The following is a 27,265-nucleotide window of genomic DNA, read 5'->3' on the forward strand; positions in this document are numbered from 1 at the left end:
TCAAAATCCTTTTTAAAGACACAAATCTTAATTAAATTTATGAAATCCTATCATTACAGGAAAGTGGCAAGAGCTCTTGTTCCATGCTTAAAACCTCTGCCTGTGCTAAGCTCAGCTGCCTGAGAAGTTCATGCAAATATTCTGGCATTGCTCTGTGTGTGTGTGTGTGTATACACTCCTTGCTCTCTGGGGCAAAGTCAGCTTTGGAATAAATTAATTAAGCCAACAAGGTTATGCCAAGGATCGGTTGAGCTACTCGAGCTGTGCTTTGAATTTTAACCACCCCCAAACTCTGAAGTGTAACAGCCAGGAGTGCCCAAGCTGTGGATAAAAGCCAGCTGGTCACCACCTGAAACCTAATACGAATTAGCTGATGTTCATTGGAAACTCAGCCAACACTCAGCCTGAAGCTGCCTGGAAGATTCTTGAAGCTTGGAAAGTTTTGCAGTAAGATCCATCTGACCTTTCACCTCGTACCGAAACTTTGCAGATTCCCGGTGCAAGTTTCGGGCACCCCTAGCACAGACTGGCTTTCCTCCCTCCTCAAAAATGTCCCTGCTCGCCTCCCCTCTGGATCGATCAGTGCATCTGACCTCATGGAGCGATGGCCTGGTGTGTCTCTTACCTCCGGGTGTCGTTCTCCTGTAGGCAGGCTGGGTGGCTGCTGGAGCGGTGCCTGGGGGGCTGGCAGCAGCAAGGGGGTGCACAGGGGCCGGCTCCTGGCTGGGAGAGCCCGTTTATTATTAACCACAGGCGCAGCTGAGCTCGGCAACCCCTTCCTGCTCGTGGTGCAAGGGGCCATTTCACCACTGGGCGAGGGAAGCTGCCGTGATTATTTTTGTTCACATGGTGCCAGATTTCCCCCTCACTCTTTAAAAAGACTTTCCTCATTTTTCAGATTCCTTTGCTGCTAGATATTTTTTTTTTTTTGTAGGCAGGGAATTCATTGCTCACTAAAACAATGCCTCCGCAGACTGAGACCCTTTGTACTTATTCCTAAAAAGCAGAGGAATTGCATTCATGCCGCCTCCACAACTTTGCCATATGCAGCTGCTGAGCTCTTTCTTCCCAAGGTTAGAGCTCTACCCAGCCCTTGGCCTCCCCAGTGAAGAATTCTGCAGGTCTGAGGCCAGTCATGACGATACTCTGCACGACGCAGACGCCTGGTTACACCAAGAACGCAAGCTGCATTCACAGAGGAAAACTATTCCAGTATTCTACTGTAAAGACAATCTATTCTAATAGCTTTAGAGTGGCTTTGAATGAAGACTTGGAAATTAATAAATCCCCTCACAAGAAAGCCATGATACTTTGAGATCTAATGCACTGATATTACGCATGTTTCAATTTTATATTCTGCAGAAAATATGAGAGGTCAGGGTTAAATGGCTAACTATGAAGGGATTGCTTTATAGAATAAAAGACCAGACATGATCCTATAAAACTTCCATGCATAACATAAAACTAGCTAAAGTAATTGCTAGTGTATTGTTGAAGTAATCAGTATCAGGGAACAGATTTTACTGCAATCCATTCATCGGGAAATTGTAAAACATAGGTTGTTAAAGCAGTATTCACACTTTACACTTGTCCCTTTCAAAGTAAGTTTTCTGCAACTTTTGTTTAACTCTGCAATCACAGATGTCCTCTTGTTTTCTACATCCTTCCAATCTTTTCAAGTAAACACATTCAAGGAACCTTCAAACAAAGTTTGGTAAGTTACAAAGACAATCCACCTCTGACTTCTGCTATGCAGTCTGCAGGGAATTCAATTGCAGGAATGATAGATTGCATCCTCAGATACCATAAATGGATGCTGAAGATTTTGTGAATGGCATCTTTTTATTGGGGGGATGGGTAGCCAGATGTAGTGAAAAGAAAATGTGTAGGTAAAATTATATTTTTGAAAAATATAATTACATCATTTTAATTTCAATGAGATCTCTTTGGAAAGACTGCAATACTGTAGGGACCTATCTGGGCTATCGCATTTTTGGCATGCTACCAGATGATGATTTAGTAATCAAGCCAGTCAGTCACGCAGTTTCCAGCTCTCAAGATCAAGATCATCTCAATGTGATCCTGTGCAGTGGGCACCCAGTTCAGTCTGCTGTATCAGATGAAGTCAGAGGTTAGAGTGTGTTGCCCTGTTTGCCATTTTGCTCCTTAAAAGAAATGGAAAACCTGCCTGTTGGATTTCTAGCTCAGCTTTCCAATATGAAACTGTAGGCCTCTTGAGATGAAACAGGGCCACTCAAGCACCTCTCTGATGGCACGCCTCCCATCCTCTGCACATCCCAGGTTTTGGATTTGTCTTCTGGGTTGCTTACAATGAAAACAAAAGCTCATTTTGAGAAATAAGAAACAAGAGTTTTATTTTGAGCAATTTCCAAGGGCTAACCTCATCTTTAGCTCTACTAGAAAAGCCACTGAGGCTTGCTAAACCAGGGAGAGAAGGGGCCAGTTTGACCCCTGCTAGTCCCTGAGAAGCAGGCTGACCATGCTGTTCCTGGCATGGTTCCAAAATGGGATGTATGGCTGATGATGGTATAGAGGCTAGGGTGACAAGATCACAGTGACTGGGAAAAGAGAAAGCCCCAGAGAACTGCTGAAGATTATAGTTTTCGTTGGAAAACGCAGGGGCTGTGTGTAAATCACCTCTCTGCTTGCTGCAGCATCTGACTTTCCAGTGCTGCCTGCCTGCTATGACCAAGGGAGCTTTCTGCTGGAACTTCCCCCTCCGGGCCTCAGCAGCAAAGGTTAATATTAAACAGGTTGCTGGGTAAAACAGGAGAGGCTGGGAACAAAGAAATCTCCACAGCAAATTCCTGCTGCCTGCTGGGAGCTGGGCCCTGGGGCCACCACTGCATTTTTATCTATGAGTGGTTCCTACCAGAGTTACTATCTCCTCTGAAACCTTTTCTCTCTCAGGGCTGTCATTACCGAAGGCATTAGGGAAACGAGAAGCTACCATTAATTTTGTCAGGCTGGCACATCTGCCTTGGGACAGTATTTTCCTTTCGCTGTGTACCTGATTTCTAAGAGTCTATGAACCTGCCGAAGCTCTGCGAGCTGGAATGTCCTTACTGGTGTGTCTCGGCCGCGAGCCTTTGAGGGTACCAGCATCCCAGAGATATACTAGGGACTCACAGAATCATACAGAACACACTCATTTAACCATATATTTATTTTGCCTTTGTGTGAACAGTTGTGCATGGAAACAGCTGTCTCGCCAGGGCTGCTATGTAAGGTAGGGGTGCCAAACTCGTTTTCACCAGGGGCCACATCAGCCCCACGGTTGCCTCGCGGGCCAATTGTAATTTTAGGACTGTTACATTTATACAGTCCTAAAATTACATTCGGCCCTTTGAAGGCAACCGCAAGGCTGATATGGCCCCCAGTGAAAATGAGTTCGACACCTCTGATGTAAGGCAGCAATCTAACCAATACAAAAACCTGACAAATTCAGTCTTCAGTGATTTAACCTGTCTTTAAAAGCTAACATCCTTGCACTTTTACTATGGTTGTTCTAATGGTTCCAAAACAACTTTCCAAATTATTTTAATGGCTTGATGAAAAAGTATTTGATTTTTTTTTTTTTTCTAATGTGAGGTATTTTTTTCTCCAGCTGTTTCTAAGAGAAAACAAGACTGAAAACACAAACCTGGTGTGGTTTCTGAACTTACATTTCTGTGTTCCACACAGTATGAAAAATGCTCTGTGATGGAATCAGGCATGGAAAATGAGTTTCTTCTTATTAATATGAACTTTTTAAAAAAGGTTTTCCTGATTCTGGCAGCTCAGTTTTGCATTGAAGATCCTGGGGTTTTTTTCATAACAGGGGTTTGTGGAACTGAATTTACAGGCACTCTGGCATTGATCACTGTGCTGCTGGCGTGACTATCAATGCCACATAGCGCACATGGATCTGGATCTTTATCTGACGCCAGCTCCTTATCTTGGGTGAAGGTTGGTCTTATACAACCGACCACGTTCATTCCTAAGAACTAAGCATCTCTGTGTCCCAACCTCTGTCCCCCAAATCCTGTGAAATTCAGCTTTTGGCAATCCTTTTTTCTGATGCATACCTTTACCTCGGTTTGAAGTCTGTTATAATCTGTACATATGCTTCAACTGCTTTTATTTAGAGTTCTTTTTGCCCAGGTCACATCTCCGCATGCTCCAGAACACGCCAGCAAGTGCACTCGCAGTAGCTGATTCCTCAGGTTACTTGAGGGCATTTAAGTCATTGTTTCAAGGCAACCTGGAAACAGACTTACTTCTTCTGAGCCCCTCGTGCACTTCCTAAACTCCTGGCATCTTGGGATGCTGTACTACTGTCTGTGGAGGGATTTTGATAGATAAAGATTTGTGGCTGAATCAGTCAGGCTCAAAGGAATCTCAAGGCCTCTTCAAGAAGCTGAGAACAGAATCTGCTGTGAGAAAGAGGGGCGTACAGGGCCCCAACATGGCGTGAATCATCGGACGTATCATCAGTGAGACTCCAGCGCACGGACAGCCCACGATACTCATTTAGCGAATCCATGCTTGGAGCGTGGACGCGTGATTAGAATATAGTTGCATATATAAGGAGGCTTGTTTCTGTAATAAATGGCTTTGCGTGATTCACATTGAATCGGAATGCTGAGTCCTTTATCGTTCCAACTGTCTATGTTTAAAACAAAAGCTTAATTTCAGTACTTTTCCCTAGTGACTGATAGCTTAGATACGTGTGATTTTACTTTCAAATAGATATGAAAAATCTCTAGCATTGCACTGGCTGAGTTCTGTCTTCACTTTGCCTCTGCATCCCTGCTTCTGACTCTGCTTTTTGGGGCTGTGCCTAGTATTTGGCTTAGGACTCTTGGCAGTAGGAAGACAAAGGCACAATGCAAATGAGAGTTTCACAACCAGGATTTATGATGGCAGAAAGACGTGATGCTCCTCACCCCAAAGCAGCAGCTCTGAGCTCTGCGGTTGGCCTAGTGCCACCTTTCAGTCTGGGCTTTTGAGGCGCCACTGGGTCATTTCGGTCCCCGCCCCGCCCGCAGCCAGCTCCACACTGCATTTGTACGTTCTCGTCTCCGAAGCAAGGTCCGTTTCCAACCGCTGACTGAACCAGCCCGAGCAGGCCGATTCCAGAGGCCTCACCCGGTCAGGCGAGAGCTGCCACTCCTCTGGGCTGACTGGAGGCAGGCGGGCTCTGAGGCCCAGCGCCGCAGTCAAGGTGCCCTTCAGCAGGCCGGGGTCCCAGCCGCGCCGTTAAACCGCCGGGGCCGCGCGGGGACAAGGGCAGCGCCGCGCGCAGCGAACGCCACGCCCCCACGCGCTGTCGCCCGGCGTTCCTCTCCACCAATCGGAGCCGCCCGTTCGGCCGCAGGTGGCGCCCGCATCGCGCGAGGGACGGGAGGGGGCGGAGCCGAGCCGGCGCGCGCCTGAGCAGCGCAACTGCCCCACCGCCGCCCGGCCTGCGCTCCGCTCCGCTCCGCCCCGCCGCCGCCCGGCTGCGCCCCGTCCGCCCGGCCGGAAGGATGTGCTCCCGGAAGTTCCGGGGCTGCCGCTGTGTGGGATAAACAGTAATGGCGGAGGCGGTGGCTCTGGGAACAACGGCCGGCGCCGCGGCGGCCGCGGCCTTTGAAGCATCCGCCGCAGCGGCCGCGGGAGCGACGGCTGCGGCCTTCGACTTCGCAGCCGTGCCGCCAGACGCCGTGGGGCCGGGAGGAGGCGGCTGGACCAAGCAGGTCACTTGCAGGTACGCGCTGTCCGCAGCTGCTGTGTGCGGGTGGGGGCGGCCGCGGTCGCCGTCGCCCTTCCATTCCACCCCCCCAACCCCGCGGCCGTTTCCCTCAGCGCCGCTCCCCTCCCCCCACGGTCACGTTCGCGCAGCGCGCGGCCGCAACGCCCCCTCCCCCCCCCCCCCCCAGCCCTGCCCCGCCCCGCCCGGCGCCCTGAGGGAGGCCTGCGGCAAACTGCGCCGCGGGCCGGGCCGCGCCCTGCCGCCGTTCTGGGCGGAACCGGCCGGTGTTGCGGAGTTGGCGGGGGCCGTAGTGCAGAGGAGGCGGTGGCGGCCCGTTGCCGGAAGTACCGGCTGGCGCCGAGCGCGCTGCGGGCCTGGTCTCCCGGAGCCGAAGCCGCGGGCGGGGGCGACACGGGTGATGGCTCTTCTTTAACCTCTGCCTTACGGGAGGGTGTTCCCTGTGGCTCCGCTGTGCAGATGGCGTGGGGATACTGTCCCCTTGCCGTGCCGGGGGGGCTGGAAGCCTTCCCGGCTCCTTGTGAGATGCTGTAGGCCACTACTCATTGTGTGAAAATATGCCCGCAGTGGCCGGTGTGAAGGAGACTGTGGAGCGGAAGTGCTGTAACCGCCTTCCAGAAAACGCGATACAGCAGGAAATAAAAAATTATTTAACTGCTTGTTGTTTCGAATAAAAAATATTAAATGGAAACAATTTCGTGACTGATATAGCAAGAATTACTTATTAAATCAGAGAACGGGAATAACTCATGATAGATTGAAAAATGTAAGGAGTGCCGCTGCTTGTGTTACGTTAAGATTCTGTATGCTGCGTCGCTTTCTGTTTGTATTTTCCTTTAAACTGTATTTCTGATAAATATTTTATATGTGGTAATGGAAATCATCCTGCATGTTGTAAAGCTTGCCAGATGGACTATTTTTAAACTTACAGTGCTGACCTATTTGCTAGCTGAAAGGAATACGAAACTGCTTTTGTGAATATAGAAATATATTAGTCAGTTTATATGGTAGCAAGTGGTAATCCAAGATTAGTATCAGAGAGCATCTTCTGATTTTTTTTTTTTAAGTTATTTTAAAAATAAAATTGTAAATTACGTTCAACCTGAATGTTTTTGAGCAAATGCACTCCAAACCACTTGGAAGCAAAAAGGACCATCCCCTGTGCAGAACAGAAGAGGCTCCAGATCTTGATGCGAGATCTAGATCTTTTCTGCATATTTTTCCATTAGTGCTAATTGCAGGTTCAAATAGGAGTATTAAGAACCGTTGCTTGGCTTTCACAGGGCGCTTGCTTGCTGTGTCTTTCTTTTGTGCTGTTAAGTACGCCTTTCAGTATGTAGACCATTCCTGTTAACGATCACTGTTTATTTTGGTTAATGCACTGTTAACTTGGCCATTTGAGCAGCACTGTTTCTCAGCTCTCTCCAGGTGCTTCTGCATGCGGAGAGTTTTGTCTGTGAATAACCGGGTTAATATTTGATGCATGGCACTTAAACGTAGGCCGATGATGAGGAAATGCCCGGGAATTATGCTTAGCTCAGCTTTTAAGTGAGCTGCAGGAGTATAGGTTAGTGCTCCCTCTGTATAGATTGCCTCATTATTTCCGAAGATCGAAAGGCTCAATTAGGTTAGATGGATCGGTGAGAGATACATATACATATATTTTCTCAGGCAACAGACAAAATCAATCAATTTATTGAAAACAGTGAGTGCAGTAGTACAGAAACAGTCAAGTTCATCAGTGTCATGCAGTGCAGTGAGTGTTTAATGTGTCGTGCAGTGAGTCTGTCTAAGGAATATATTCATTTGCAAGCGCTCAGGACTAGTGGGAAGTTAAAACTACTCTTTTTAATAGCTAATGTGCTTTAATGTGAGCTTAAATGAAAATGAGTTTTCAGCTTTGGACCTAATGAACCTCCCCATTCATTGGTCTTTTTCACTCTCCCAGTTACCCCGTTGCTTTCTTATTTACTTGTTTATTTTTAGTGGGCCGTTCAAGTTGTAGGCAGACAAGCTTTCCTCAGACTCTAAAGTGAAATCAACAATTTTGACTTCAGCTTCTGGGAGTAATTTTGTTTTTCTATTTTGGTTACAGTAGGATGTATTAATATATATTTCTTCGTATTAAATTTGTTTTATCTTAGCAAGGGAGCTTGAGGATTTAACTGTGAGATAAAGGGATTGAATTTCAAAATGTGTGTGTTTAATATAGTAGATAGAGCAGTTTCTGTTTGGAGTAGCACTGCACAATTCTGTTTGTTTATAGGCTTTATTTACCTTGACTCATACGGGTGACAGTAAATGCCGCCTGGAAAACTTCTGGGAAATCGTAGTCTCTTCAGTACAAGGACTTAGTGCCTCATGGCTGGTGGGGGGAATACTGCTTTATTAGAACTGGAAGTTTTAGAATTGGTAGAATAAGTTCTCAATGCTCCTTTGAATACCTGATCTGATAAGCTGGTTGACTAATGAGTTTTATTATGCCAGCGTGATATCCTTGGGGTGCATGATTGATATCTCTGAGCGACAGAGTGACTAAAATTAAGGACTGATTTCTCCTAGACATCTAGTTTTACAGATGTTACCTTTGCTTTTCTTGCAGCTGAAGGTTAGAAGTCTCAGGGTAAAATGTAAGAATTCATATTTCTTAAGAGATTATGAGAAATAATTTTCTTATATTGTGTGTATGGTTTAGCAGTTTACTTTTATGGTGTGTAATAATTTATAATATTTTAATCTGGAATGAATTGCAGGGGAGTAAAACTGTAATTCATAGCTACTCTTTATTTACTATTCTGATCCTTTTGTTATTGATATGTTGGAAATAAGAAAAAGGATGGTGGTCCTTACCAAGCTTCTCTTTGCTTCCAATTTCAGATGGATATGTGCTTTTAGTGAGCAGTGATGTAACCAACATTTTCTTCCAAAGACTTGACGCTGTTAGCTCGAGATATTTGTGTTTTCCATATGTCAGGCAATAATAGTTAAGGTCATCAAGCTGACATAAATAGATTACATTTCACTTGTTTAACAACTGAACATACATAAAACCCCTAGCAACTATTTGGTGTATTTTGAGAGGTGTCTGTCTGTTTGCATCTTTGCTGTTCTTTCAGAAAACCTAGATCAGGTATTTATCTTTTCTTTTAACGAGAAGAATCTGAACCAGTGAAGTATGCCTCCTTAATTCAGTGCAGCACTAGTGATGAGGTGTGGAGTGCAAACCTCTCAACAGCCTGCTTGTATTGTTTCTCAGCTGGTTCTTGCCGAAGGAGATTATGGAGAAGAAGGAATGAGGAGATAAATGCTATTAAGACCTACTTTTTTTCTCCTTTTTCTTAAGGTTACTAACTCATATAGAATTCCGTCAGCTACTCACTTGGCTGAAAGCCCACATGCTGTGCTAGAACAGCGCATGCCTAGCCTCTTCTGTCTTTTGCCTGAGAATTCTTAGTCTCTGTGTGACACCTGAAGAAGCTAATGAATGCAGTTGGCTGTCATCCTGAGGTTCCCCGATTGCCAGTTATGGCAGTCTCAGTTTTTGAAGGAGATTTGAAGGAGGTTGCTGGGTGTGACATTCTAATTCAGCAAAACCAGTAGTTTAATAAACAAAATGGGGTTACCTGAAAGCAGAATTAAGTGGACCTGAAGTAAAGAACAAACCACACCTGAATAAGTGAGAGCATTGCAAGCTTCAAAAGCTATGGAAAGAAGCATTGCATATTGATTTCACTAATAGGATTACAGAGGTAAAGCATCTGAAAGAAGCTAGTGTGTGTTCAGGATTTTATATTGCAGTTACTTGTATTTAACACAGCATTGTCCTTTTGATAAAGGCATTGCAAATTATATTTCTCTAGCTTATGGCAAGTTGTAGAAATAATGCTATTTTAGCAGTGGAAACCAAAATCTTCAGTAGATTATTATACTTTGAAGCATTGTGGAAATCAAGGTGGCTGAAAGCTAGATAAACTTGAACATTTTAAGTGTTCTGGTAAATTAATTGCAGCACTAGTAACATCTGATTTCTCACCAGTGGTTGGAGTTCCGGGCAGCTGGAGACACAACTAGCTTCATTGCCTTTGGCAAATGTTTTCTCTGTGTTTCCAAAAAATGCCCCCCTTGTCTACAGCTTGAGACTTTTGGATATGCAAAGCCTGATTTGTATGCTCTTTTTTTCAAGTACCCCATGAAAATCAGGTTATGCTATTTTGATCAAGGCATCTATAACTGAAAAACATTTCAACTCATGTCTAGTTATAGAATGCCAGTGCAGGCAATTATTACCTCTGTGTGTTGGTATCACTCATGTTCTATACATGCTGAACTGGGATCTGGGTTTGGACCCTGATGAGTTTTCTGGTCTAGTTCCCTGTGCAGCCTCACCAAATGATGCTGGCATATCTGCATAGGAAAGACAGAGAGGGCTGTTGCCAGAATATGTGTTTCTTGGATGACAGCATCATAGACACTCAGACAAAATCCAGTTATATACTTGTCTTGAACCAGTTTTACTTTTTCAGATGAAATTACATGTGTTCTCTGTGTGCTTGGACAGAATGCAAATTTCAGCTATCCCGCATGCCACTGAGTGAGACAGGTGATTCATGTGTTTCTTGGTTTTAAGGATCCTTTTTTCCTGTAACTAGAAACAAGAGGCTGGTATTGCTGTTCCATAATGTTACAGTTAAATTGAATACTCTGTGTGTGTAAAAACGCACTTCAACAGAAGTTCTGTTACCTTTCACCAAAAATAATGCATTCTGTTTATTTTTTGACATGACCAAAGCATGTTTTAGCCAAACATAGCCATTTCATACATAAATGTTAAATTCTTTGTGACCTTAAAGTAAAAAAAAAAAATAAAAATCTTACATTAGAGCAGAGTGGGGGGTGAAAGTTGGTGTAATCCATAGAGAAATACATTTTTCTTTCCTCCCACCCCAGCCGCCTTGTTCAAATAATGCTGACTTTGCTGCGTAGGATTGCAGGCCTTTAAAAGTGATGTGTGAATTAAATTGAGCTTGTGAGTGTTTCAAGTTTGTGGGGTTTTTTTCCCTTTATAGCGTATCATCTTGGTGTAATTAATTGTGACAACAGAATTATACAGAACCTGTATTGGCAGAGGATTTTGTAATATAAACTAGGAAAGAAGGAAAAGGACTTGTGGCACCCTTTCCTCTGTCTAACAAGCAGTGGGAGAGCCTGATTTTTTGAGGCTTATGTATTTAAGATATGTTGTCCAAGTACTTTCTAACAGAGGTCCTCACTTGGGGCTGGTGCCTTTCTCTCGGTCACTTATTTCAGCTGTAGTGGTGTCCCAGCACTTCGTTGGCTTGAGTAGCAGTGGGGCTGATCTAGATTAAAAATAGCCACGGGGGCAGCAAAAGGAATGTCAGGTTACATCTGAAGCCATTTTCTGATCTCAGTCAGCAGGTGGCTGTGAAATTGCATGTCTCAACACACGGGGGAAGCAATGCTGTGTGGAAATAAGCAAAGGGTGGAGATAACAGTTGTTAAAGAACAAACATTTAACAACCTGAATTGTTTTTCACCCTGTTGGTGTGACTCCCATTTCTTAAAGCAAGCCAGAAATTCCAGTTATGTTCTGGTTCCATGAGTTCATAGATGATTGTGGTTTTTTTGGCTTTGAGGTGGGTTTGTTTGTGGGTGGGTGGTGATGTTCTGTTGGTGTGAGGGTGGTGGAGGTTTGTTGTGTTTTTTTTTCCTTTTCTGTTCACAGTGGAGAGTGCTGGTTGTGGAGTGTCAGTTTTTTTGTTTTGTTTTTGCAACACCCTGTTCTGGTGTGTGCTGGCATAGCTGTTTGTGCAGCCAGCTGGCAAACCTGACTAGGGTACTCTGCTCTGTGGGGTGAATATCCTGCAGAGCCTCATCTTGGTCTTATTGCCACTTCCTTTTATGTAGGACCACACTTTTCATCTGGTTACTATGCAGCTACAGTGTACAGACAGGTTATTGTTTGGAGTGTGAATTGCAGCCTGATGGAAAGTGTCACCTGATGGTTTATAAAACCACTTTAGATTTTTTTTGTTGTTGTTAGTACCTTGAATACATGACTGGTTTTGTGGATGGAGCGTTATGAGCCCTCTTAAGATACACCTCAGGTTTTAATATATCCCTAATACTGGATTACATAAGTAGCTTTGGTGAATTGTTCACTTTGATTTATCTCACTTCTTAAAAATATAGCAGACTAAGTACCTATGGAGAAGTTCATGCATATCAAAAACTTGACACCTTTTAAGTTTAGTAATGTCTATTTGAATGTGCTGTGTTGTGAAGAGCTATCCTAATCTTAGTTTGGGCTGCTGAAAAATGATCCTTACGTCTCCTGTGCTGGCTGTAGTGCTGTGTGGCTGCACAGTCAGCTGGGTTGGAGAACATGATCCTGCTGCATTTGTAGGTGTGGTAATACCAACAGTAAATGGTGAAAGTGTGCAAGATTGGCTTAGAAAGGTAGAATGTGTTTCTCAGTCTTTCCTCAAGTGGTATTTTGCATGAGACCTAAGACCTAACAAGTTTCCTTGTTTGCCAGGTCTTGTTATTTCCAATGAATTCCGAGTTTGCAACTTACTCGGTATCTGGGGGCCGTTGCTTCTCATCTAAACTGAAGTGTTGGTAGACATACTGATAGACTAATTTCTTACATAGGTTTGGGGGTTTGTTTTTTTGTTTTGGTTTTGTGTTGTGGCTTTTTTTTCCTTTTTGGCTAATACTTGCATGTGGATTGGGAAAGATGTACTTCAATGTGTATTTTCACTTGTGTGGATTTGGATATACTGAGTCTTACTTGCAGTGCCTTGAATTTAAAGAAGCTTGTGTCTTTTAGGTTAAAATTTAGAACAAATTGGAAATGACAGTTTTCTTGAGTAGCTGAATTTGAGGATGCTCAGTTAAACTTGCTTTATTTAACGTGCTAAAATTTAGTAAACTGTCCTCAAAAGCTTTGAAACCACACAGTTCTTTCAAGACAGGCAGCACAGTATTGAAGCAAAGTGCTTTTACTGATTATTAGTGATTATCTACTGACTCCTGTGGCAAAAATGAATGTGTATGTTTTGTCAGATGTAATTATCCATCACAAACACTTTTTGCATTCTTGAAAAGGAAATTACTTCTGATTGAATTATTTACAAATTTCAAATAGATTTAAGCCCTGATTTTTTTATTCAGTAGTGGGCTTTTTTAAGTTTTTTGTTGGTGTCAGAACACATGAGCTGTAAGTAAAGCTTTGTCCCCATCTGCTTTGTCGAAGACTCTTTCTTCTCTGTGTCGTAGCCCAGGATAACATTTGTTTTGCAGGTCTTTTTCAGGCTTTTGTAAGCTGAAGTCCCTAAATGTGCAGCACAGTTCACTGGAATAGCTAAGGCTTCATCTTTTCTCATTCTTATTTGTATGTTTTTACTGCTATGTGGTCCCATGAGTCATTAGTGGTGGTCTTAATTCAGCATACCTTGATTTATAAAGTAACTTGTCATCCAAGTGGGTTTTTTTTTACAGCTTCAGTGCTTTTCCTTAATTCACAGTAATCTTCTGTCCTACAGATATTTCATGCATGGAGTTTGCAAGGAAGGGGACAACTGTCGCTACTCCCATGATCTCTCCACTAGTCAGTCTGCGATGGTGTGCAGGTATTATCAGCGAGGATGCTGTGCTTATGGAGATCGTTGCAGGTAAAGTAATTCCACTGACCAACCTGGAGGGGAGTTATTTCACACTGAGTCTCTGAGTAGAGAGCTCAGAGAAAGGCAATAAATCTTAGCGTTTTCCTCTATCATTGCAACTTCAGACATTTATAGAAATAGCTTATTTTCACAAACTGTCTTCTCTTGGTAAACACTATAGCATTTCTTTGCTATAGAAATACATAAGTGAAAGCAAGCGAGCAAGAGAACTGTTTTTTGTAAAAATACTGGTTGTCAAGGTGTGGGTTTTTTATTTGTTTATTAATAACATGAGTACATGAATTAATTGAAATCTGAGGGTACATTCAAACTAGCTGAACTGGTGGAACCGAGATGCGTTTGGTAAGTGATCGTAAAAGCCTGAACAGGTAAGGTTTTGGCTTTGTGGTTTATTTGTTTGGTTTTGTTGTTTTATGTGGGTGGTGGTGGTGGTATGTGTGTGTGTGGTTTTTGTCTGAATGTGTCTGTCTCTTCAGGAATTGCTACTTTGACACATGAACTGCCATTTTGGAAAAGTAATGGGAGCATAGTCATGTAGGTTCTAAAATGTTGCCTGTACAAAATGGCCCTACGTTAAGAAAACACAGTATGACTTAGCTTGTATCTTTGAAGTTTTTCCCTTGTGCTGGTGAGGCTGCACCTCGAATCCTGTGTTCAGTTTTGGGCACCTCAGTACAAGAAAGACATTGAGGTGCTGGAGAGAGTGCATAGGAGGGTGATGAAGCTGGTGAGGGGTCTGGAGCACAAGTTTGATGAGGAGCAGCTGAGGGAACTGGGGCTGTTTAGCCTGGAGAAAAGGAGGCTGAGAGGAGACCTTATCGCTGTCTGCAACTGCCTAAATTAAGGTTGTAGCATGGAGAGTGTTGGTCTCTTCTCCCAAGTAGCAAGTGATAGGATGAGAGGAAATGGCTTCAAGTTGCACCAGGGGAAGTTTAGATTGGATATGTGGAAAAAGTTCTTCACAGAAAGGATTGTGAAGCACTGGAGCAGGCTGCCCAGGGAAGTGGTTGAGTCACCATCCCTGCAGTTGTTTAAAAGACGCATAGATGAGGTTCTTAGGGACATTGTTTAGTGCTAGAGTAGTTAATGGTTGGACTCTGTGATCTTGAGGGTCTCTTCCAACTGAAATGATTCTATGGTTCTGTGATTGTCAAAAAGAAAAAAAAGTGTGAAGAATGGAAACAGGTGCTTCCTAGTTTAGCAAAGCTTTATAAAGGCTTAGGGATGTTTGCATCATCTTAAGTTTACTTTATTAAAATTTATCAGGAGTTTTAATATGGTCTTGTTGCAGCTCTAATGTATGATTAAATTTTTGCATCACGACTTTATATGATAGTTCATGCTTAGCTTTACTTTTGTGTTTATTATGCAGTTACTGTGTATGAGAGGTAACAGAAGCAAGCTTCTCTGTAGGCTTCTGCCAGTGTTGCTTTCTTGATCATGTAGATACATGGTCTCTGAACTTTTGATCATGCACCCCATCAGTAGAAAACTTTTGAGCATCCCCCGATACATATATCTTTATAGATTATACATATCTGCTACTGTATTGATATATTATGTACCTAATAAAACATACACAAAAATACACATTTTTAAAAGGCTGTAATAAAGACAAAATAAACAAAATTTTATAAATATTTTAATGGTCCAAAACCATTTTTGCTCTCACTAAAAGCCTTTTTAGTAGTAATATTTTTTACTGGTAGTAATCTTGATTGAATATGCTTCATTTAAAAAAAAAAAATAAAAGGGAAAATCTTAGTTTAATGTTTTGTAATACAGTGATCTGAAGGTTTAGTTCAAAATTTAGCTTATTCCAGTGCTTAGTTTTAACAGTTGCTATAGCTGAAAAAGATCTTTCACAAAGTTACGCAGATCCAAAAGGAAGAAGTGTGGTGTTGGCTGCACTTGCCAATGCTGCTCCATTTCCTTGAGAATCATGGGGTACCTACCCTGTGTTTCTTTAAGCAGTGCTTATAAATGACTCAAGTGGAAGCACTTCTCTCTGAAGGGTCATTAGTGGCTTTCTCTTGAAGCCATTTCTAGGCCATTCTTCAGAATAGCTTGTTTACATCTTAATAAGTTTATTTCCAATCCTTTGGGCTGCTTTGTGGGGTTATTTTTTGGTGAAGAGTTGACATGATGTGCTTTAACTCTTTAGATATGAACATACCAAGCCACTGAAACAGGAAGAAATGACTGATGTGAATCCAGATGAAGAAATTTATGCCTCAGTGTCCTCGGACTTCGCATCGCTCCCTGAAACCGTTGAAGAATTTATTGCTGAGATAGAAGATGAAAATATAGATCTGGCAGCTGCAGGAGTAGGTGCTGAAGATTGGGTGAATGCTGTAGAGTTTGTCCCTGGGCAGCCATACTGTGGACGTGGTAAGCTGATCATGGCATGACAGTAGATTTCTGTCATGGGTCAAGAGTTTATATATAGTGTTTTTACTTTAGTGTTTTTTGTTTTGTTGAGTATAGCTGTTCTTATTTATTAAGCACTTCATGTGATCTTTCCTTAACTTATGCTTGAATTTTCCAACTTGAATAGTGAGACTGTTCAACAGCAGTTGCTGCTGCGTCCTAATGTTTCGAAACCAGGCAAACTTAAAGACAGTCTTGCCATAACTGGCTTCCTTCGGTTAGGGCTCTGAACGACTTGGTGAATCTCTGTCTTTGAAGTGTAATTTGCATATGTGATGGGAGAAGAAAATAGTAGTGGTGCAATTAATGTCAGTACTCTGAAAAGATAATCTGCTTTTTGGGGTGGTGTGTGTTTGTTTGTTTTTTCCCAATCTTTTAAAGGTTTTCTAGTGGAGGTACAGATTCCTGAAGAATTAATTGAAACCTAATGCTTGCTTTCATAAATCCCATGACCACAGGCTGAAAATGATTTATCCTAGTTACCATTCTGAGACTTGACTTTCTAATATGGTGACAGCTCATTGAGAATGAAATTGAAGAAGATAATCATATGGGACCAGACTGTTTAATTAGTATACTTGTCATCTGCTTTCCTTGCAGAAAGATAGCACAAAGACTTGAAATTTAGGTGAAACACAGGCTGAATGTGTTTACTTTAGCATAATTTAATACTTGTCTCTCTAAAACTGAAGACTTACTGCTATGAATCTAAAATGGACACTTTGTGTCCAGAAGAGTTTGAAGGTGTCATACAGTGCTCAGATTACACTTATTTGTCTCTACAGCACTACTCAGGTTCTTGGATCCTCCTCCTCAATGTTACAGGGTGCTACTGGAGCCTGCTCTGATCTGATTTGAGGAGGCGAGTGGGAGCAACATTTTGCTAGTGTTGTTGAGAAGTTTGATTATGGAATTGTTTGGTGTATCTGTGACATGGGTGTAGTACAAAGGAATGAAGACTTGTTTTCTACCTGTTACTATGTCACCTTACTGTCATAAAAAATATGGCTTCTGTGTTCATTGAGACAGAGGATCCCTCATTTAGATTGGGAAGGACCTCTAGATCTCCAGTAGTTCATTTCCTGCTCAAAGCCAGGTCAGCTATGTCAGGTTGCCAAGGGCTTTGTTTAGTTGAATTGCTATTCTCAGAGATGTTCAAAACATCTGGGCAACCTTTGTAGTGTGTGACTTCTTTCACAAGGAAAAACTCTGTTCTCATATGTCATTGGATTTTTCTCTGCCTCAGCTTGCCTTCTGTCTCTTGCCCTGTGCACATCTGAGAAGAGCCTGGCTCTGTGTTGTTTGGGTTTTGTTTTCTATACTTTTCCATAAAGTAGTTGAAGATAACAAAAAGATCACTTTTTAAGTCAAACAAGTCCTGTTTTGTTAATCTCTTTTCATGGGCTTCAGCCCCTTTAATGGCTGGGAATCAATTCATTGCTAGTTTGAACAGCCAGAGATCTTTTAAATATGCCTGAATCCTTAGAGGAGAGCTGGTGCTTTCTCTGAAATTCCTGAAGTATAAGAGCATTTCATTATACCTTAAGTTTTACTGAAGCAATTCTTTTTTCTAGGGGGTCAGGCTTATTTGTCATGGAAACTTGTGGCTGCCACATATTAAGTTAAATAACAGTGCCTTCTCTGAATCTTGTTCCAAATTCTGTTTTGTATCCTTTGAAATGTAATGTATTTTAATGTACAAACATGTTCAACTGTTTCTGTTCTGAACAGTGTTACATGGTGCTGATTCCCATGGTGACTTCTTAAAAGCTGCTTTTTAAAAACTTTTCTGAAGCCACTGTTTAAGCTGTAAAAATAAAGAATTTTGCTGTAGTCATCAGGAAGATGTGTGCAGTATGTACCACGGTGTATACTTGAAAGTATATATTAGTATATATATATTATTCTTATCAAATGCCTGGAGAAACATACATGTACTTGGAAACTTTAAAATGGAATCTATTTCTCAAGATTAGCTAGAAGCCTTTGTGTGTCCAATTGTCTTAACAGATGCTGAAGATTTCGAGTTGGCAGTTTACCCACGTATAACTTGGTCTATAATGCTCATCTTTTACTGTAAGACAGGACATTCTGCTAATGCAGATGACTCTCTCATTTGGGACTAAACCTGATATCTTGAAGATGACCTCAGTGCCTAGCAAAGAAAATAGGGACAATTCTTCAGGTATCACCTGTTTGATATACAGATGCACCACACTTCTGTATTTGTTCTGCTGCTACTACTGCTAGATGTTCTGGAATAACTGAGAGTAGAAAGGCAGAAATGTAAGAAACATTCTGAATTGGGTAGCTGTTTCCTGCTGCTGCAAGATGAACATATTTGATGCTATGAAGTAGTGTCCTAGAGTGAAAGCAGGTGGTGTGTGAATTTAAGGTAATGAACCAGTTTTTTCACTCATGTGAATATAATCCTGTTGACTGTGAACTGGGCCGTGAGAAGAAAGAGATTGGGTCCACCTGCTGGTGATTAGTGGTCTTCGGAACAGAAGGCAAAGTAAATGGTACTCTGAGGAATGATGGATTCAGAGCTACTGAGGTGATGGAGTCTTGTGAGTTTCCTTAATGTTGCTTTCAAAGAGGAGGCAAAACTGTAGCAGGAACAGTGCAGTAGATACAGGAGATATACATGCAGGGCTTTAGGTTATGGGAGCTGAGGTATTCAGAAGTGGAAATGCTAATTTAATTTTTGTTTCATAGAAATACAGTTCTCGCTGGGGAAGTGCTGGGACAGCACAGAAGGCTGGGACTAGAAAACTAATGTCACTTTTAGCATGTTTTTTCCTCTCCCACCTTCTCATACTGTAGAAGTACCCAGAGCCATTATTAAAGACTGACAATTCATAGATATCTTGTTGTCTAGACATCTAGTCATGAAGAATTGATTGTACTTTTTTGTGCAAGGATGGTATTGTGGATTGGGCTGGAATTTAGTAGCTATACTGTGTATTGTGCTTGTTAACTTAAGTAGCTGTTGTTCATGGTGGTTTGGTTTTTTTTAAGTAACACATCTATACTTTTGTTGTGCCTAGATGTGAAGGTCTGCTCTCTCATGTGGACCAGCGTAGTAAATAAATAGATTTCTAAGTCAGTGTAGAAAGAACCTCAAGTAATAAGTTTGTGGTGTGTTTTGTTTTTGGTTTTGTTTTTGGTTTTGTGAATAAAACCCTTGCTGAATAAAGGTTTTACAAAATAAATCCTTGAGAGGAGTGTAGGTGACTCTGGACAACTTTTCTGTTCAAATGTGGCTCTTCTTTCAAAGTCTGCATTTTCCAGGGATATAGGATTGCCTTAAACAAAGATCATCTTGCCAGCACCATTAAAAGTAGTAGTGTATCACTCAGTCTTTTGAAACTCAGCTGTATTTAGCTGTCTAGTAGGCTTCTTCCCATCTGTATTACAATGTACTAAACTCTCATTCCTCAGGAAGTGTCAAACAAGATGTCAGAAGTCATGTGAATCATTTAGGTAAAACAAATTCTAATATTAACTTGAAAGAACACTGGCAGAAATGACAGTTGGGGGAATAGAAACTGACTGGTAGTTGTGATTTTTGTTACTTATTTTGGAAGTGGAGAACATGGATTTCAGACTGGGGAGGAGGAGTTTTAATTAGTAAATACAAATTTTCATAGTATATTCAAATACTCAAAGAGTAGGTAGAGCCTATTATATGGTTATGTGTTACTTTTCTTGGTGCCAGTTCACTAGGACTCATGGGGAAGAAGATGTAATTAAATTTTTTTTGGTTGGGAATCTCTTACTAGAAGATGAGCAGGTTGAGAGTTGACTTTTTATTCTGTCACTAACTTTTGAAAAATGTCTTTCTAGCAAACTGACTGACCCAAGTTCAGTGTCAGTAACCTGTTAAGTCAGAGATGGTTCAGGAAGCAGACTTGAATTTATTTTGAAAGCTGCTAATATTTTCCTATACTGATCCTCAATATTTGCTTATCCCCCAAAACTGTAAGCTCTCAAGGACCTGCTTCTTCTTTTTCTCTGTATGTCCAAAACCAACCGGACTAGTACATGCTTATTGTATCTCTTTGCTCCATGGGAATGAAGTGTGAGCATGCAGTCTGATTCTTTTAGAAGTCTGTCCTTTATACTGATCTAAGTACACCTTTGATAGTTTTTGCGTACTTGTCCAAATCTAGTGCTCAGGTGACTTAAAGTTATTTTCTGATAGCATAGATGACTTTTTACTGTTATAACAGCTGCTGGTCATATAAATTCAGTTAACACCGATTCTTCCTGGTGTTTATTCTGAATATAGTAATTCTTTGTTCTTCTGTATTTACTATATCTTCAGTTTCAAACTGACTGCTTTTGTTTTGTGATCCTACTTATGATCTCAAAAGGCTATTTTGCTTGTGGTGACATAGACAAGCATATGTTCAAGAGGTACAGGGAGAAGTGTTAAGCAGAAGCTGTCTACACAGGGATGTTGCTTCAATTTAGAATAAGGTAAGGGAATTTACTTAGTTGGGATTTTGAAAAACTGATAGCTAGCTTAGTATACAGTGAAAACACCCTGAATTTCAGTTTCTTAAAGTTAGGTTTATGTGTCTGACTAATAGATGGGCTGTTTGTTTAGGGTAGTGTTTTTTGGCAAATATCTAGAAATAGAGTTAGTTTGATGAGAGGTGTGAACACAGCCTTTGTGTCATTCATATAGGTGTATGGGAGTCTAGAAGTGAAAGTCTGCTGTTCAGGCTGAATAACAACATACTAGTTAACCTGCACAGAAGGAACTGCTAGTGCGGTGTTTCCATACTCTCATTTTATTATGCTGGATACTCCTTTATTGTTTCAGTTGTGTAGTTTTTGGGAAAAAGCCTCTTAACTTCAGCCAGTGTGGAATTGATTCTCAAAACAATGGGAGATTTGTAAACTTACTTAGTTGTTGTTGAACAAGAGCTTGTATAAAAGTATACTTAAACTGCTGAGGTCTCATGAGGTTTTTTCTAGTGCGGTCTCAACCTCTAAATGGATCTGAATCTGACCACTGAAATCTTGATTGCTTTGGTCTTGTCTGTGTTGAAGGATAAAGACATTAGTCATGCTTTCTTGAGTGGGAAAATAACTGTTAGTTCAGGTTGAGGGTATGTGAAACTTGGACTGAAATGACCCTTGGTTTTTATTATTTTCTTTGGGTAACTTCAGCCAGGGCTATACAAAGATTACTTCACATTAAAATAATGTGTTCTCACTCCCAGTGCTTTAAATCTGTGTTACTTACTGAGCTTAATTTTGTTCCCAGCTGCTCCTTGCTGCGCTGAAGCACCCTTGGAGGAAATGGTGATTGAAGAAGAATATGAAAAGCAGGAGGTAGACGTGGAGATAAAGAAGGAGCTGTGCCCCTACGCTGCAGTAGGAGAATGTCGTTACGGAGAAAACTGCGTGTATATTCATGGGGATGTGTGTGATATGTGCGGACTGCAGGTCTTGCATCCGATTGATGCTGCACAGAGATCCGAGCACATAAAGGTAAGCAAACAACTGTCTGGTGTTAAACAGCTTTAAGTTATTGCTTTCTAGCTCCCCACAATCACTTGTCACTAATCTCCTTTCATTTGAAGGTACGTGCAGGTCAGGCAGTGAATGAAATTCCTGTTGTAAACTGGACTGTTTCCTGCCAGGGCCATATTCAAAAGCATCTGGGTTTCCTTATCTGTGCTTGGAGAGCAGTCTTCCTAAAGATACTAAAGCTTTGTTCTTTGCCTACTAAAACTGGATGGTCTTTTAGATTGCCTTATGTTTAAAAGCAGTGTCTGAAGAAAGGAATTTCAAGCCTGAACTAATTGTTCCCTGCTATTTTAGCAAATTTTTCTTTTGAGGATAAAGATTTTTCAGCTTAGTCGTACTCCATTCATCATGCAAAACAGCAGAGTAAAACTGAGCTTAAAAACTTCTTAGATTTCACCAGGTGACCAGTTGCCTCTGTAGTAGTTTTCTTTGTCTCTCCTTTTCAGTCTTGCATTGAAGCTCACGAGAAGGACATGGAGCTTTCATTTGCCGTCCAGCGTAGTAAAGACATGGTGTGCGGGATATGCATGGAGGTGGTGTATGAGAAAGCTAATCCTAGTGAGCGCCGCTTTGGGATCCTCTCCAACTGCAGCCACACTTACTGTCTCAAGTGCATCCGCAAGTGGAGGAGTGCTAAACAATTTGAGAGCAAGATTATAAAGTGAGGCACTTTCCCATTTCGATTGTGCTTTGTTACTATGGAAGAACTTAGTAACTCGTGACAACTTGCAACAGACTTCCAGATGCAGACTGCAGAGGCTGCATTTTATGTGTACTAACCTTAGTTTGGAAGTGAAATAATTAAGGATAACATTTGCACTCTGATTTGGTTAATACGGGTTAAGTTTTCAAAACTCACTTAATGGTAGGAAAATAACTTTGATTTATTTAGTAGCATGTTGTCCAGTGGTTACTGTTTTACGTCTTGGACACTGAACCAGGAGTCTGAAAACAAATTAACCACTTCAGAATGTATGCTGCTTAATTCATTACGGTCCCAGTTCATTAATCAGTTGACAAAACATTTCTCCATTTAAAGGCTGTTCTAAAAATAGTTCAAATCAAATAAATATAGAAGTCAAACCAAAATAAATGTATTTAATTCGAAAGAAAAAGGAGTCTGTGTGAAGTGTGTTTTCAAGCATTTCTGAGACAAGCTGACCAGCTGCCATTGTGTTCTTAAATAAGAGAGTTTTGGTTATCTACATGTGTAAGAGAAAATCTAGATTGAAAAGCCCATACAGCAAGCGTGTGGGTACAATGCAACTTTTAAGATGGATATATGCCATGAGTTGTCATATAGGAGAGAGAGCGCCCTGTAATGTGGAATTTTGCAGCACAGTCTGTTCGTTCCCCAGGTCCTGCCCAGAATGTCGGATCACATCTAACTTTGTCATTCCAAGTGAGTACTGGGTGGAGGAGAAGGAAGAGAAGCAGAAACTCATTCAGAAATACAAGGAGGCAATGAGGTATGAACACTGCAGCCTTTTGTCAAGTTGAGACAGTAGTGATAAAGACACATCTGGAGAAGAAAGGGCTTGATGTAAAGCCCTGTCACACCTCGTTTCCACCACCACATGTGTAGTGTGTCCTTACCTATCTGCTCACAGATGCGTGCAACCACACAGTTGCGCAGCTGTTCCTATGTTCTTTGGCCTCAGTCTTTCCCTTCTGTACACAAAACACTGGTGACGTATCCATAAGTTAGTACAAGCTTGTGCACTGCAAGCCATCAGTGTCTCTGTGCATGCATCGCCCTGCACACATGGTGTACTACATGATTTCTGCGTGTAGGTGTTGTACTGACAAAACACCGTCAGTTTCAAATGGTACCTGAGATCCCTTTTGGACTACAGGTAAAAGCAATTCTGAAGTCTGGTTGGGGTCTGCTGTGAGTAAGGGTTGCGATATTTTCCTTTCCAGCAACAAGCCATGCAGGTATTTTGACGAAGGCCGTGGGAGCTGCCCGTTTGGAGGGAATTGTTTTTACAAACATGCGTATCCTGATGGCCGCCGAGAGGAGCCACAGAGACCCAAAGTGGGAACATCAAGTAGATACCGGGTCAGTGCTGCTGTTTTTTGTCTGTTCTATGCAAAGAGCGCGTAAGAGGGGCATGCGTTAAATCAGTTGGTCTGAGAAGAGGGAAATGTTGCCTCTTTTTCTGCTTCTGATAGAACTCTTAATGGTGAATTTGAAGGAGGTGGTAGTCTGAAGTGTATGATTGCTGAAGGCCAAGATGAAAACAGTCAATTTTAAAAACTTTCCTAGTACACCAAGATACAGAAGTAGAAATGTTGGGCAGCATTCATAGGGCTGTGTAAGGGTAAATGCTCCTAGAGGTTGGTATCTCCTTGAACAAGAAAACATGGTTTCCTGCATGTCAGAAAGTGCACTGGGGTCTGTACCATGTCAGCCTCTGGGAAGACTCCTACCTCGTACTGCTTGGTCACCTGGGGAAATACTTGTGTTCCACTTGCAGGCCCAGCGGAGGAATCGGTTCTGGGAGTTCATCGAGGAGCGAGAGAACGGTGATCCATTCGAGACCGATGAAGACGAGGTGGTGACCTTTGAGCTTGGTGAGATGTTGCTTATGCTGTTGGCAGCAGGAGGTGACGATGAGCTAACGGATTCTGAGGATGAGTGGGACTTGTTTCATGATGAGCTGGAAGATTATTATGATTTGGATCTATAGCACCTGTCAGTGGAGTGTGGACTGTCGTCTTGGCTTCCGGCAGTAGCTATTACCTGTGGTGTTGTGGCAGTGCCTGTGTTTCTCCTAGGCAGGCCGATCAATTCCAGGTGCTGTTGTAATAACTTTTACCCAGGGTCTGTCTCTTCCCCTCCCATCCCTTCCCACCCCAGGAGTGTTGTTTTTCCTCTGTTTAAACAAATAACAAGAAATAAATCTTTAAAATGTTAGTTTTTGTAAAAATGAATTTAACTGTCAAACAGTTAGCTTAGGTTTGTTGCTTCATCTGTGTACCCAACAGAGTTCACCCAATTCCAGGGTTAAAGTGTTTACAGGACTTCCACACTCATTTTGAAGAGCCCAGATACAAAAATGAGCAGTGGCCATGCAGTGGGGATGTAAATTGGCTGATGGCCTTTTTTTCTGTCTTTGTACCAATATTTCTGATTTCAGGCTAGATACGAATACTTTCTTTCTGGCATCAGCTCCGTTCCAGCCCCCTCATGTACACATCTTCATTTGTGATTTTGGTCTCTTGTTTACTTGCACATTACTATTACTACTGTGTAACCAGAACCAGGTGTGAACGTTCTGGGTTTTTACTGTGTTTAGCATGAAAGGAAAATGTCGTTGTGAAAGGAGAACTCTCTATGTGTATATACAGATAAATGCAGAGTTGGACCTCAGGGATGAGGGGACTCTGTGTAATTTAAAAATAACAAAACCATCTTTCATCCCCTCTTGCTGCATGAAATCTAGCCTCTAATTGGACATGAAACTGGTTTAGTGGTCTCAGCCCAGCCTGTCGCGGTGATCTTAACTGTTGCTTAACTCAATTGATGGCACTCCCTGATAACACCAGCTCTCTTGTGTGTGGATGATTAGGGTTGTCCAGGAGCAGAAATCTGGTTAGCCAGGGTGGGGTCAGAGTAACACCAGACAGGCCCCTCTAGCTTTATTGCTCTCTAAGTTTTAGAACTTGGTGTAACCACATAAGCTGTGAGCTTTGCTAGGAAATGGCTGTGCCTCTCAGCTGTTTTGAGGTACATGTGCCTCTCAGCATCTGAGTTGGGCAGGTTGCCTGGTGAAGCTGTTCAGCTTACGTGAGTTACTGCTTACAAAGGCAGTCATGCAGTTTCTGGCTGTAATTTGCATTGAGAAATTACTTTGCCACCAAAGCCCCAGCACAGGAATTTTAACCTCGCATTACATTATTGCTGTTTTTTATTGACTTGTGGATGCCCCGTGATCTGTTCTCCTGCTGCTCTTGTCCCCTAGACTGCCTCTCCTTTCACTTTTAAATGGAATGAGAAATTGTTCTGAGGTCTATAACGTATTGTTTTGCAGCTGCCTTTTGTAAGAAGCACTTTTCCCAAATAAAAAAAAACAAAAAAAGTGAAACAAGATGTCTGTCTGTTCTTTGAAGTTTGGAGCTTCTGTGTTTCAGCTTGACCAGTTATTTTTTGTGTTTCTGTAAATATGTAATTTTTCCTTGCTTATAACCTTTCCAACAAAGAACCTGGAACAGAAGGAAGGCATTCTGAACAGACAGCTGAGGTGATTGAACTGCTGAAAGAATATATGGGGCCACTAGTGGGAACAGACATGGCTTCATTTCTCACAAGTAAGTTCTGCACTACGGTATTAAATTTGTCCTTAACAAAGTCAATTGCAGTGCATATTCTAGTGTTAGGTTCTGTTGCAATGCTGTTTAGACAGCAAGTCTAAGAATTAGTGCAGACTACCTCCTGAGAATCCACATGCTGCTTTAAGCCTATGTGTGTTCAGAAAGAAACATTCTTTTGCAGAAATACATGAAGTTGAAAGTGAACTACTAGAAACATATACAGATGCTGAGGGCTATGACTAAGAAAAATTTAACTGAACAGTCTAACCCCATCTTTGTGGATTGTTTTAGGTTTTTGTGTTGGTTTTTTTTTTTTTCCCCGAGGCAAGTATCAGAGGGAGAAAAAGATTTGAACATAATTTGCACAATTGACATTTAAAATTGAGAGGGGGAGAAACACACAAAAAGGAAGGCTTTGAAGTAGAACTAGCCTATCCTCCCCTACACAGTGAACAAAGTTAACACTCTCTTGGAAAGCTGCATTCAAACTGAAGTTTGACAAAGCTTGGTTCTGGTAAGGTGGAAAAAGATAATAAACTTACCAGCCAGAGCACACGGATCAGCTTTCCGTCATAAGGGGTCACACATGGCCTGCTTTACTTGTGTGGGTGCACGTGTAGCACAGTGGCGGATGCTGCTGCTTCCAAACCTGACTTCTGTATGAGTTACAGGGGAAGCTGAGAAACACATGCATGGATGATTTGCTTTGGTGGTGGCTGTTCTGTCCAGCTGCAAGGTGACTGATGTAGTCAAGCAAATAGTGATAAATAGTTTCTGTTCATCTCATGCTTTGAAGCGTGCTGTAGCTCTTGTTCTGTGAGTTAAACTGCATGTATTTGTCATCAAGCAGTACTGCTGTGTGTCACTTCCAGTGTGAATCTTGCTCATGGTAGGCCTGTTTCTAAGCTTCCTGTTGCACTTTGATTTCTACCTCCTCCTCCCAAACTGGAATGACTGAAAGGAAAAGGGCCTTGGAAATTAGTAATATATGTTAGTAGGCTGCTATATTTTCCCTTTGAAAGAAAAGGAATAAATTCTGGAGAATTAAGGCAATTTTTTAATGCAAAAAAAAACCAAAGGGAGATGACTTGGGCTGTGCTACGTTTGAGCAAATACCTAAGGTACAGAAACTGAAGAGACCAATGAGAGTAGTGTCAAGATGAAAAAGGTATGAAGACTCTCTAAACTTCCACAAGCAAAATCTTGATTGCAAAACAAAAATCTTCAGGAAAAGATACATGCTCTCACTTGAAGTGCCTTAGCTTTATTCCCTATGCAAGAATATATACATATGGTTTGACATAAAATTGTGCATCTTGTTGTAAGTGCAAAATAAGCATCTGCTGCCCATTGTAATTGGTTGGAATGTGATCATACAAGCAAAGAGCACTTCTTACAACCTCTGCTGTTTTAGTTGAAATATTGATAGCTCAGCTCTTGCATGATTGTAGCCCAAGGTGTATTGTAATATTGCTGAGGGGATGCCTGGTTCATTTAAATGAAATACAAA

At 41.8% G+C, this 27,265-nt stretch overlaps 1 protein-coding gene across 1 annotated transcript; it reads left to right on the forward strand.

Moving 5' to 3' along the window:
- The first annotated feature begins 5,446 nt into the window (after positions 1 to 5,446).
- MKRN1 (makorin ring finger protein 1) lies at positions 5,447 to 25,518 on the forward strand. Its single transcript, XM_080359036.1, has 8 exons — positions 5,447 to 5,752; positions 13,321 to 13,449; positions 15,626 to 15,852; positions 21,173 to 21,399; positions 21,885 to 22,099; positions 22,797 to 22,907; positions 23,362 to 23,500; positions 23,919 to 25,518. The coding sequence occupies exons 1-8, from the start codon at positions 5,580 to 5,582 to the stop codon at positions 24,129 to 24,131; spliced, it is 1,434 nt and encodes a 477-aa protein (XP_080215162.1). The 5' UTR covers positions 5,447 to 5,579; the 3' UTR covers positions 24,132 to 25,518.
- Positions 25,519 to 27,265: the final 1,747 nt, after the last annotated feature.

Source organism: Nesoenas mayeri (assembly GCF_963082525.1).
Source record: "Nesoenas mayeri genome assembly, chromosome: 1".
In the NCBI taxonomy this organism is placed as follows: Eukaryota; Metazoa; Chordata; class Aves; order Columbiformes; family Columbidae; genus Nesoenas; species Nesoenas mayeri.

Coding starts and splice junctions, on each gene's coding strand:
- MKRN1 (XM_080359036.1), top strand. CDS start 5,580: ATGGCGGAGGCGGTGGCTCTGGGAACAACGGCCGGCGCCGCGGCGGCC. Junction 13,450..15,625: donor GCTTATGGAGATCGTTGCAG/GTAAAGTAATTC, acceptor TTAACTCTTTAG/ATATGAACATACCAAGCCAC. Junction 22,908..23,361: donor AAATACAAGGAGGCAATGAG/GTATGAACACTG, acceptor TTTCCTTTCCAG/CAACAAGCCATGCAGGTATT.